At 36.7% G+C, this 13,015-nt stretch overlaps 1 protein-coding gene across 1 annotated transcript in view; it reads right to left on the bottom strand.

Moving 5' to 3' along the window:
- Positions 1 to 2,646: 2,646 nt before the first annotated feature.
- The window catches only part of trak1a (trafficking protein, kinesin binding 1a), a 47,337-nt gene continuing 36,968 nt past the window's right edge, over positions 2,647 to 13,015 (bottom strand). Inside the window, exons 9-11 of the mRNA XM_073847840.1 lie at positions 11,696 to 12,170; positions 8,859 to 8,961; positions 2,647 to 5,862 (exon numbers count right to left, since the gene is read on the bottom strand). Of these exons, the coding sequence (XP_073703941.1) occupies positions 5,097 to 5,862; positions 8,859 to 8,961; positions 11,696 to 12,170 (1,344 nt within the window). The 3' untranslated portion in view covers positions 2,647 to 5,096. The remainder of the gene's footprint in view (positions 5,863 to 8,858; positions 8,962 to 11,695; positions 12,171 to 13,015) is intronic.

Consider the following 13,015-nt stretch of genomic DNA (forward strand, 5'->3'; position numbering starts at 1 on the left):
CAAAATCGATGAGTTGAGGGTATTTTCATAACCTTTCCTCATCCACTTGATAAAGTAGGACACACTTCAAAATGCAGGTGGGAATTCCCTTGAGGGGAATTGTATAGGTAAGTTTGCATGTATATAAAAGCGAAGTGGACCGTACTCCTCGAACCTCACGGTTGTCGTATACAGTGTAAAACGCAACCAGTATGAGGCAATCACAAATTCCCAATTCATTTTCATTGGGCTGCTGTTTGTGCATCACCGGTCCACTCATCTGTGTTTGGAAAAGTTTCATCTGTGTATGGAAAAGCGCTGTACATGAGTTGCCATCCCCTGTATTAACCTTTTAAACTACTCCTCTTAATGACCTTGTGTAATGTAGCTGGCACAAAACAGACAAGGACAATGATCTATGCTTTACTGAAGAAAAGTTTATTAAAGAAAAGTAAACAAATCCAACATAAACAGAACCAAAGTCTGAAGAACTGCTTTATTTCTGCGCAGCATCGATTCAACAAGGTGCTTGAAACTTTCCTCAGAGATTCCTCAGACATGGCGTGTTATGCTGCTGGAAGTAGCCATCACAAGATGACTGTGGTCATAAAGGAATGGACATTGATGGTCAGCAGCAATACTCCGGTAGGATGTGGTGTTTAAATGATGTTCAGTTGGTGCTAAAGTGGTCCAAAGTGTGCCAAGAAAATATCCCCACACCATTACACAACTACCACCACCACCAGCCTAAACCGGTAATACAAGGCATGGATCCATGCTTTCATATTGTTTACACCAAATTTGAGCCTACATTCGGATATGTTGCAAGCAGAAATTGAGACTCATCTCACCAGGCAACCTTTTTTCCAAACATACTGTATATTGTCCAATTTTGGTGAGCAGGTGCAAATTGTAGCCTCGGTTTCCTGCTCTTAGCTGCCAGGAGTGACACCTGGTGTGGTATAATGCTGCTGTATCCCATCTGCTTCAGGGTTTGATGTGTTGTGCATTCAGAAATGCTCTTCTGCATACCTTGGTTGTAATGAGTGGGTATTTCAATTATTGTTGCCGTTCTGTCAGCTCAAACCAGTCTGGCCGTTTTCTTCGGACTTCTGTTATCGACGAGGCATTTTCGCCCCCAGGACCTGGTTTAAACTTCAGCAGATTGTCTATAGCCTCTATAGGGAAATAATGAGAAGAAACAAACCAGTGTGTTCATAATTAAGATAATACATTAAAATAATACAAGAAACTCCAATTTACAACATCAAGCAACAAATTAAGCTGTTTTGTACAGCTAAAAAAAATAGCTGATGAGACCCATAAAATTTACAAATGGCTGCATCCGCTCTTATAGGAAAAATAAGGTGGAGAAACTTTTAGTTGAAAAGTGGTTAGATTTAGTATAGGTTAATCATTAAGAGGCCTAAATTACAACCAAAATGTATATAAAGTTTCAGGAGAAAATATAGCCACTCAGTATCTTCTTGCAGGAGCCAAGTGTTTTGTATTTGTGTTCACAATAACTTGTGAAGTGTTTCTATGGAAACCCTCTTCAGCTAGAGAATGTCATCTGAATATCATCACATTGTTAGTAAATAGCTGGTGCTCTTCAGCACCAAGTGGCCTGTTGATCAGTCAGCTGTGGTCTGGACACAAGCATCTACTCACTCCATGCAAATTTACAAGATAAGGGCCCTGAAGGGTTACTGTCAACTCAAGATCAAACAATGACGAATTCAGAAACGTGAACTGGCATATTATGGACCCTCTTGTTGGCGGTTTCTCTTGGACATTGGAGGTGCTGGGCTGATATTTAGATTGTAGGGAACAGAATTTATAACTGAATCAGATATGCTAGTGAATTAAGATATATGAGAATTCAGTTGATTTGTTGTTGCAAACACAAACGTAAAGTTCCTCTGCAAGTTCAGTGTTAGTGAAGCATGCCCTCTAGTGCTCAACAAGGCCAGTGCATCTCATGTTTCAAAACTCTTTGAATATTTATAGACATATACAATTAAAGCTCCAGAGGGAAACACAATGCATTAAGATTAATTTGAAGATCAGGGTAAATGTAACTTATTTTTGTCTTCTGAGAAACATGTAAGTATTTTCTGTAGCTTCTGAAGGGCAGTACTAAATTAAAAAAATATATATGATATTTAGGCAAAATAAGAAAAAAAAAAATACACATCTTCATTCTGTTCAAAAGTTTACACCCCCGACCCTTATGGGGTTGTTTTTCCATCTGGAGCATCAGCGAGCATTTGAACCTCAGTTGTCCTCAGTGTAAAAAGATGGATCTCAAAATCATACAGTCATTGCTGGAAAGGTTTCAAATACACAAAAATGCTTAAAAAAAAAGAATTTGTGGGACCTGACGGATTTTTCTGAAGAAAACTGTTCAGGACTAAAAATGGATCATTCAGGTAACAACACAGTATTAATAATCAAGGGTATGTAAACATTTGAACAGGGCCATTTTTATAAATTTAATTATAATTTTCTCTTGTGGGCTATATGTAAAAGTCTTGTATGTATAATGTCTAATCCTTGTCAGTACTAAATAAAAACCTTATTTTGGTAAGGTGTATGCAAACTTTGACTTCAACTGTACTTGAACAAACACCTAATAAACGGTGCAAAAGAAGACAACAGACAAAATTATCGCAACTGGTTTATTGATCCTCTGCAAAGGGGAGCTTCTAAAATTCATGAACAAAAACTCCGCTTTTCACCAGTGTCATCACTTTTCCATTTTTTTTCTCCTAGGTTTTTTGCTTTTTAAATACAAAACGTTAGCATGTTTAAATCCTTTGCATATTTACCATTTACAATATACAAGTAAAACGTCCCTTCAGTAATCTGATGAAATAAACGGTAACACTTTATTTTAAGGATCAGGAATTAGACAGTAATTAATGACTAATAACTGCATTTGTAAATTACTAGTTATGGACTTGTATGCCATTACAAGCTATTTATAAGGCCTTTATTGGCTGTTGTCTTATGTTGGTCTTATAGACCCTTTATATTTATTTCTGTCCTAACAGTGTACTAATTAGCTTTCTACTCTAGAATAGGGAACATAATCTGAAGTAATACTGAATGTATTAGTGAGAAATTTGTTTGTTAGCTATTAATAAATTCAGGGAATGGGGAATATTTAGTTTTTAAATCATTTGTTAGTATGGAACAACTGCTAGAAAGACTGTGCTTTTGTGTAAAAGAGTTTTTCTGTTAATTGAAATGTCTGTGATGAAATGCTTATTCTATATTTATTTTATACTTATAAGCTACACATTCACATAGTGTATTGAGAACTTATAAAGTGTGTAATTCACACAATACAAGCTATTAGTTTGTTTTATGTTTAGCTAATTAATACACTGTTAGGACAGAAACAAGTATAAAAGGGTCTATAAGACCAACATAAGACAACAGCCAATAAAGGCCTTATAAATAGCTTGTAATGGCATACAAGTCCATAACTAGTCACTTACAAATGCAGTTATTAGTCATTAATTACTGTCGAATTCCTGATCCTTAAAATAAAGTGTTACCAAATAAACACACCATTGAAATCAATGTTCAGTCATGGCAGATACCTCTGTGGTTCTGAAACACATTCAACGAAGGTCATGCTGATTAAATGGGCGCACACACACACACATACAGTACACACACACATTTACACCTGACAAATTAAATTTGCCTCAACTAAAAGAAAACACACAGACTTTTTCTTTAGAATGACTCATGCACTTTCAACCGAATGTGCTTCCTCAACAATACATCAAACATAATATATCCTGCATTAGGAAGTCAACATCACACATAGTTACAGTATTTATGTCAGTGCATACTGTGGCAGGCGAAGCCATTATGATACAGTCTGTCAAAAAAAAAAAAAAAAATCAGGCACTATAAATTCCTATTGCACCCTTGAAATCTTTAAAGCTTACAATACATACGTCACTTGCTTTACAAACGACACATCAGTCAGTAGGTTCCAAAACCACAGCAGATGTACAATTCTTTCAGCTGAACCTGACATCCTTTTGACCAATGAAATTGTAGTTGTGCAATTTTCCCATCAAGTCTTCGATACTGCAATTCCACATGCCATGTACAGCCACACATACACTTTAAATAATGTTGGTCTCAACAAAAGGACATTAAAAGATGACAGTTGTGTTTCAAGTTCAAACCTGCTACAATTCATCCTGCAGCACCTTCACAGCCCCGTGGTCTCGGTTTCTCTCTGAAGCATTGCAGTCAGTCGACTTTTGAGGATGTAAAGCGCAGAGAGTTTGTGCTAATGTGCAAATTATCACCAATTCACGTCAACAGCGCCCTTGTATCATTGAACTCTGTTATTACAATGTAATTACTATTGTATTATGCATTAATAAGCCATTTTAGACAATTACCATTACACTGCAATTAGTTAATTGGATGGACTAGATGGAAAAGGCTTCTGTGAATGTATCTGAACTTATAAAAGCACGTTATACATTTTTATGGCACACTATAGGGGCTGAATTAAAGCACTACAAGGCCATTAAAAAGTTAATTCTGACCTAAAAATCAATAATAAATGACTTCATTGTTCACCGATGTCTGGGCTACCATTAGCAATAAGGTGCTATCAGTGCTCTTGCTAGCATCACAAAATGGACCAATCTTGAAATGTCACATCGGAAGACCAGATTTACAAATAAAACAACAAAAAGACATTTTCTTGCTTATCCTTGAGTAGTTTTTCAATTCAAAAAGTGCTTAAATTAGAAGTTTTGGGGCAATTCATTTTCTGCTCTGTTCGTATGCTACATTTTCTCACAGCTAGCAAGTGCAAATTTTTTTTTTTTACTCACAATGACAAAAGCTTGGAATATGCCAAGATATGCAACAACGTTGAATGAATTGTACTCTATGTTGGTCAGATGGACAGAGAATAGACAAAAATAGGTTGTTATAGCAAGTGTTATAACAAAATAATCTATACAAATATCATCTTAATAACAGGCACTCAAGTTGTCGCAGGGATGATATACTGTATCAATGCAAATTTAAATAAATGAAAGGCAAAGGGGACAATTGAGAGGCAACATTCACTTTTCACTGAGGCTAGTTTGTCTGGGTGGCCTAGGGGCCAACAGCAGGTCCTCACTAGGAGGCCCCGGGCCCTTCATAGCCATACTAGCCCCAACCATAGCTGGGTAACTGCGATTTCTTCTCATCCCTGAGTTCAGCACTGGCAATCCCCCGATAGGGGAAGTCACAACAGCGTGGGCCCCGAACGCCGGTCCCGGCCTTCCAATCCCTGGGGTTAAAGTTCTGGGAGCCAGGCTAAACTTCTTCACCTTGTCCACCAGTCTCAAGTTCTGCACACTGACTTCAGTCTGACACTGCGTATCTGTCCGAGCCCTTTCGTCTGCCTCCCGCACTTCCTTCAGAATCGACCTGGCTGGCCGCGAAGCCAGGAAGGTTTCGTAGGGAGGGTCCGAGGGGCTGTAGTCTACAGGGAGCACTGGACTAGTGGGTTTGGACTTGCTAGGAGAGTTTGGAGGGGTGGAGGGGAGCGTGTCAGGGCCGGTGTGTGTGGGGGTGGCAGTGTGTGATGAACAGGGGTCTGGTGGAGGGGCTCGATCTGCCCGGTCCCAACTGAGAGGGTTATAGACAGCAGCAGATATACCTCTCTCCTGTAGGAGGCGCACTAGTCCTAGAGAGGTACAGGTGGTCTTGGTTGAGTCACGGAGGTTGGTGAAACTCTCCGCCAGGCTGAGGCGACGAGGCGTGCAGGGGGTGGACACAGGGGTTGAGCGCAGACTGCTGCTGGACATCACACAGGAAGCCAGTGATGGACCTGACAAGAGACTGAGGAAGTAACGCTTTATTAGTTTGAGTTTTCTAGTTATATAAGCCACATGTCAAACCGTGCACTGATAACACTGTGAACACAATTCAACAAAATGTAATATTACAATAGTGCTGTAAGTCAATCCAGTCAATGAAGTCAATCCAAATGCAGGAAATTTTGTTCACTAATGTGGTTAGTGTGTTTGCAGTTTGATTGGAAGAGATCTATTTTTGATTGTGCAGATTTAGATTTTCATTTCTATACAGTACTAATACTATTAATACTTACTGAATAAATACTATATGAATTAGTCACAATATGTTGCTGGACAATACAGGAAAAAATCAAACAGTGATTTTTCTAATGGAAACTGCAAATTGCAATTTAAAATGTGATACTTTTTTTTTTTTTTTTTTTTTTAAAGCTTTACTGTGCTTGTTTGTAGAGCGAAATTTAATGAGTATAATAAAATATTGCTATTATTAAAAAATATAAAAGACACAACTACTACTATTAATAATAATTACACTTACATTATACCTGTAAATTACAATACTTATAACAGCATTTACTGTGATTTGAGCTGCTCTTAGGATAATAAGATGCTTGTATAAGAGACATGCATAGCATATATTTAATTAAATTGCAGCTTTTGCAGTTTGATAATCATAGCATGATTTGGGGTTTATTTTGATTAATAACTACAGTATAAACAAACAAACAATTGACTTTCATTAAATTAAAAGTATACATTTTTTCCTAATTTCATGCATTTCCTGGAAATCGAACCCATGACCTTGACATGGTTAACACCTTGCTTTACTGTTTGACCTACAGGAACGCAACTGTTTTATTTTAAAATTATGTTTTTTTTTTTAGCTAATATCCAATGCAACGGTATAGAAGCCCGCTTTTTGCCGCTGAATAAAAAATAAAAAAGGGTTATTGTGACATTATCTCACAATTAAGATTTTCTTTCTCAAAATTGTGTGATATAATCTTAAAATCGCGCGATGAAACCTCACAATTCTGACTTTTTTTTTTAAATTGCGACTTTATATCTCACAATTCTGACTTTATTTCTTGCAATTGCGAGTTTGTATCTCACAATTCTGTGAGATTATATCTTGCAATTCAGACTTTTTTCCTCACAGTTCTGACTTCTTCCTCAGAATTGTGCGACATAAACTTAAGCGAGTCCAATTTTGAGGGGAAAAAAAGATTGATTAGTTCTCAGAACTGTGAATTTATAACTCATAATTCTGACTTTTGCGAATTGCGTGTTATAAAGATATAAACTTGCAATTCTAAAAAAAAAGTCAGAATTGTGAAATAATGTTGCAATTACCTTTTTTGTTTTTTATTCAGTGGCAGAAACAGGCTTCCATACAATGGCATTTATATGTTATTATTTTGGATGCAAATTCTTTTGATTATAGATTAACAGCCTGTTGACATCAAATCTCGCTGTGTTTATATATTGTTAAGTTGTTTGATTAGACATATCATGGCTCTGTTATCATTCTGTTCCTTCATGCATACATCATTAATTTACAATACACACAGACATAACCGTAGATTCATACACCGTTTTTGTTATTTACTCATAAATCGGTTATGTCATAATGCATAAAGTCTCCCACAGAAAGGTGTTAGATTAAGAAACATCCTACAAGTCAGTTAGGGCATTAGAGTGGTTTGTGTTTCGTTAGAGAATAGCACACTCTCATTACACAAGTTCTAATCAATACTAAGCTGGTCATGCTATTCCTCCTCACCCCCAGGGGGCTCTGTTCAGTGAGTCTGCTCTAAGCCCGCCACCAGAACAACATGATAGACAGCCGTCTCATCGTCCTCATCATATGACCTGCAGAGAGCCAGTCACACAGCTGTACAAGTTGCTACAGAGAAAATCTATTTGTCTGGAACCCTTATGATACAGATTTAAGACTGTCCAGTAAACCACAGGGTATCCCATTTGTTGCTTTATGGTTTCAAAGGTTGCGTCTCCCTGTGGTGTTCCTTTTATGTGCCCTCATTTACAAGCCAGCAGATTTTGCTCAATTTTAGCTTGACCATATTTGTACTTACACTATTAAGTGTACAAAGCTTAGGGCAGTAGCATACCTTATTAACCTCTAACGGGTTTATAGTATCTTTTAGGAGTAGATATACGAGTACTGCTGCTCTATTAATGGGTTAGTTCACTTCCATAACGAAAATTTACTGAAAATTTATTCACCCCTAGGTCATCTAAGATGTTTATGTCTTTCTTTCTTCAGTCGAAAAGAAAATGAAGGAAAATGAACTTCAATGGTGGCCAACGACTTGAAGGTCCAAATTGCAGTTTGCCACTTTAAAAGGTTTTACACGATTCCAGCCAAGGAATAGGGTCTTATCTAGCAAAACAATCTGTCATTTTCAATTAAAATTATATACTTTTTAACCACAAATGCTCCTCTTGCACTAGCAAGACTTCACGCATTATGTAATCACGCACACGTGACATAGACGAACTACCGAACCGGTGTTTACAAAGTGAATGTCAAACTCCCTTTACCAAAACAAAAGGTAAAACTCTCGATCTTGGATGATTTTGAAGTTGGACGAAAAAATGAGATGCAGTTTTTCGTCCTACCCTACATTTTTAAACCGAAGTACAAAGACGAAGAACTAAGCACACACATTTTTTTTTTTAACTGATTGTTTTGCTAGACAAGACCCTTATTTCCCGGGTGGGATCGTGTAGAGCCCTTTGAAGCTGCATTGAAACTGCAATTTGGAACTTCAACCCATTGGCCACCATTGAAGTCCACTATATGGAGACAAATCCTTGAAAGTTTTCTTCAAAAAACGTATTTCTTTCCAACTGAAGAAAGAAAGATATATTGGATGAAATGGGGGTGGGTAGGTTTTCAGGAGATTTTTATTCTGGAAGTGAACTAATCCTTTAGAATAATGCGGACTAACGAATTGTTAGGATGGCATTATGAAAAGACCATAGAGTATTTACCTGGGTGTGACTCTGGTGAGTTCATCTGTAGGGTGCAGTATCCTGCAGGTGGTGAAGGTATACGTGGAGCTGGTGTGAGACATACATTTACCAGGAAAATGCACTGGGGAGAGCAGGAGAGGAGAGACAAACATCAGTACACAACACAACACACTAATATAAATGCACAGAAGAACTGTAAAACTGCTTCAGGACCTGATAAGACCTAATGCAATTAAATGTGGCATAATGCAATTTATTACTGGGCTTAAAAAATGTGACTGCAAAATTACAATCTATAAATGTACATGCAAATCATAAATGTGTCATTGTATGATTCATCCTGATGCAGTTTTAAATAGCTTCACACAGCAGGAGAGAACAGTGGGAAAGTGGGAAGATCAAATGCTGAATTTGATTATTAAAGACATGCTAGAACATATTATATGCAGGAGCTGGTATTTTCGTTCAATAATTCTTTGTAGAAAGTTGTCAGCTGTCATTAAAGGCATAGTTCAAACAAAACAAAACAAAACAAAAACAAAACAAAACAAAACAAAACACAAAAGCAAAAAAACTAACAGAAACAAGCTAACAAGACAAAAAACAAAACAAAATATAAACAAAGCAAAAAACCAAACAGAAACAAACAAACATAACACAAGATAAAAACAAAACAAAATAAAAACAAAAGCAAAAAAACGAACAGAAACAAACAAAACACTGCTTCCAGAACAAAAATTTGCAGATAATTTACTGTACTCACCCCCTTGTCATCCAAGATCCTCATGTCTTTCTTTCTTCAGTCATAAAGAAATTATATTTTTTGAGGAAAAAACTTCAGGAATTTTCTGCATATAGTGGACTTCTATGGTGCCCATGAGTTTGAACTTCCAAAACACAGTTCAAATACGTGTATTGAAACAAAAAACGATCCCAGCCAAGGATGAGTCTTATCTAGCAAAACAATCAGTTATTTTCTTAAAAAAAAAAATAGTACAATTTATTCACTTTTTAACCACAAACGCTCATCTTGTCTAGCTCTGCAATGCGCACTCCGGTTCGACACAGTCATGGTATGGAAAATAACAGACTGTTTTGCTAGACAAGACCATTCTTTCTCGGCTGGGTTCATTTAGAGCCCTTTGAAGCTGGATTTAAACTGTTTTGGAAGTTCAAACTCGCAGACACCATAGAAGTCTACTATATGGAGAGAAATCCTGAAATGTTTTCCTCAAAAAACACAATTTCTTTACGAGTGAAGAAAGAAAGACATGAACATCTTGGATGACAAGGGGGTGAGTAAATTATCTGTAAATTTTTGTACTAGAAGTGAACTAAATCTTTAAGCCATCTGATATTCGCAGGAAGTATGTGAACATTGTGTCTAAAATATAAACAAAAGCACAAAACCAAACAGAAACAAACTAACAAAAAAAATAAAATAATAAATAAATAAAAACAAAAATCCAAACAGAAAAAAAACTAACAAAAAAACACAAAATAAAAACAAGAATCCAAACAGAAGCAAATTTACAAAACAAAATATGAAAAAACAAAAAAAACAAAAACAAAAACAAAGAGAAACAAACAAAACAAAACACTTCATATGATCGTAGCTATTTACAAACGTACTCAAACCACCTGTTATTCGCAGAAAGTTATGTGAGCACTATGTCTAAAACTCGAAATTGTGATTTTTGGTGTTTGTGTAGCTGACAAGCCTGACTCTGAAAGCATGTGGAGTGCGTCTGTGTACATGTGGTGTCAATGTGACCTCTTTCCAGTGACGTTAGAGTCTGTTCACTCACATGACTGTGGCTTACACCTCCATGTTTTTAATAGAACTCTGTAACACTATCCTTTAAACACACTCAGCTCAGCTGGATGTTAGTTACATGCTGGGGCTCCTCTTGGGAATGTGTAATGATGTGTGTTAAATGAGTCCAGGGATGTGTATGTGTGTTGTACAGTTTAGTATCAAACATCACACTCTGTGCCCTCAGGGTAGACTCCAGCCTAAATCTCACATACAGGCTTATCAGGGGACAAGTGTGTGGGGAGAGTGAGTAAATAAATGTTGTTTTTCCCTCAGGCATTAAACTACCTGATACGGTGTTATGGTAATGCAGGTAAGAAGAGAGATTGAAAAGAATCTTTAGAAAATTAACTAGTGCTGAAAATGAGAATTGAGTCTAGAAGCACATACTTGTTTTCACTTATTTTGATTTATTATTGTTAATAAAAATAAGTAAAAATAAGTAATATATAAATAAATAAATAAATAAATAAATAAATAAATAAATAAATAAATATATATATATATATATATATATATATATATATATATATATATATATATATATATATATATAAATGAATGAATAAATATATATTAAGCATATTTTTAATAATTCAGATAGCCTATTAGATTACATTTAGCAATTAAATAAATAAAAAATGAATGTATTTATTATTTATTAATATTTAAATTATTTCCCATCTGATACTTAATGTATTTTAGAGTTTCCAAAGGCTCAATTCTCAGTTTTTTTTTTTCAGCAGCACAAGGAGCCAGAGAGATGACTGACAGGCAGAATGACAGAAAATGTTTTTAAAAAAATGACTATACTCAAAAGAATATGGCATCTGTCTTCAGGGTGAGTGGATGATGTGCAATGGGAGTGTGCCTGCAGCTGAACATGGAGAGAACCAGCTCATCCTAGACCCTCACAGGCACAATACAACTGGGGCTTATGGGTACTCCACTAGGGCACAGTCTGTTTTATAGTGAGGCTTTATGTTCCCTCCCCCCTAAGCCTGTCCGGAGGGTTAGTGGGGTTATGAGGGTCCCTCACCAGATGAGACCTCCTCCTCTCCAGCCTCCATTCGGTCTGGCCCCACTCCAGGGGTCCCTCCGTTTTCTTTGAGGTGCTCTTCTTGGTTATCAGGATTGTTGGCACGAGGTCGTCGCAAAGAAGGTGAACAAGGCAGAGAGCCCATGAAAGAGGTAGAGATGGCAGATTGGGAATGCTGTCCTAGCTCATCTTCCTCCAGGTCGGTAAATTGGTACACCTCCTCCAGGTCCAGCTCTAGCGGTCGAAAGCCCTTGGTCACGACGCCCGGTCGTGCGTCCAGGATGCCGCCCAGGTGGGGCTGAGCGAGCTGCTGCCATGCGTGTAGAGTGGCTGAACCTGAGGGATGAAGGAAACGAAAACTGTAAAAAATGCCACATAACATACAACACTGAGAACACAAAGAGATCATAAACACAAGGTGATATGCATGAAGTGTGACACAAAAGTTCTTAAGATACAAAAAAGAGATTAGACTCTCAATAAATGCAGAGACATGCAGAGATCAACATTTCAGTTTGATCCGACTAATTTCAAATTAGCATCTCTTGCATTCCAAAACCAATGAGGGAAGAATGATCGTGTCATGACATGATCTAAATATTTAGATTCTGTCTAGTAATGTCAATGCTAAAGAAATGGCTAGTCTGGGAACACTTCATTAGAACTTTGTAATATCAAGAGATAAAGCATTGATAGTTTTAATGCTTTGAAATGATCTGTGAGTCATATACATTTCGAACAATATAATATAATATGTGTGTCCAGATGATCATATGTGTTTAGATACATATGTAACTGATAAATAAATACATTCAGTACAAATTAAACTATTTAATATTAATAAATGAGTCATTTTAATTAGGGGTTCCTCAGATTATAGTATGTAGTCTTGGAATAAATTAAAGGGATAGTTGTTATTTTCGTTTTTTTGTGCACAAAACGTATTCTCGCAGCTTCATAAAATTATGCTTAAACCACAGTCACATGGACTATTTTGTCGACGTTCCTTGTACCTTTCTGGACCTAGAATGTTGTAGGACCCTTGCTGCCTGGGGGATTAGAGAGCTACTGGATTTTATCAAAAATATCTTAATTGGTGCTCTGAAGATGAACGAAGGTCTTACAGGTTTGGAACGACATGAGGGCATGACATGAGACATGAGTAATTAATGACAGAATTTTCATTTTTGGGTGAACTATCCCTTTAATTTTGCATGTATTCATTATTTTAGTTCATTTAACTTAATTTTCTTGTAAATACAATCTGTGTATCATACGTAACTAAAGCTGTGATACTCATTTGACTCTTGTCAGACTAAA

This window comes from Garra rufa, chromosome 9 (genome assembly GCF_049309525.1).
Source record: "Garra rufa chromosome 9, GarRuf1.0, whole genome shotgun sequence".
Taxonomy (NCBI): Eukaryota; Metazoa; Chordata; class Actinopteri; order Cypriniformes; family Cyprinidae; genus Garra; species Garra rufa.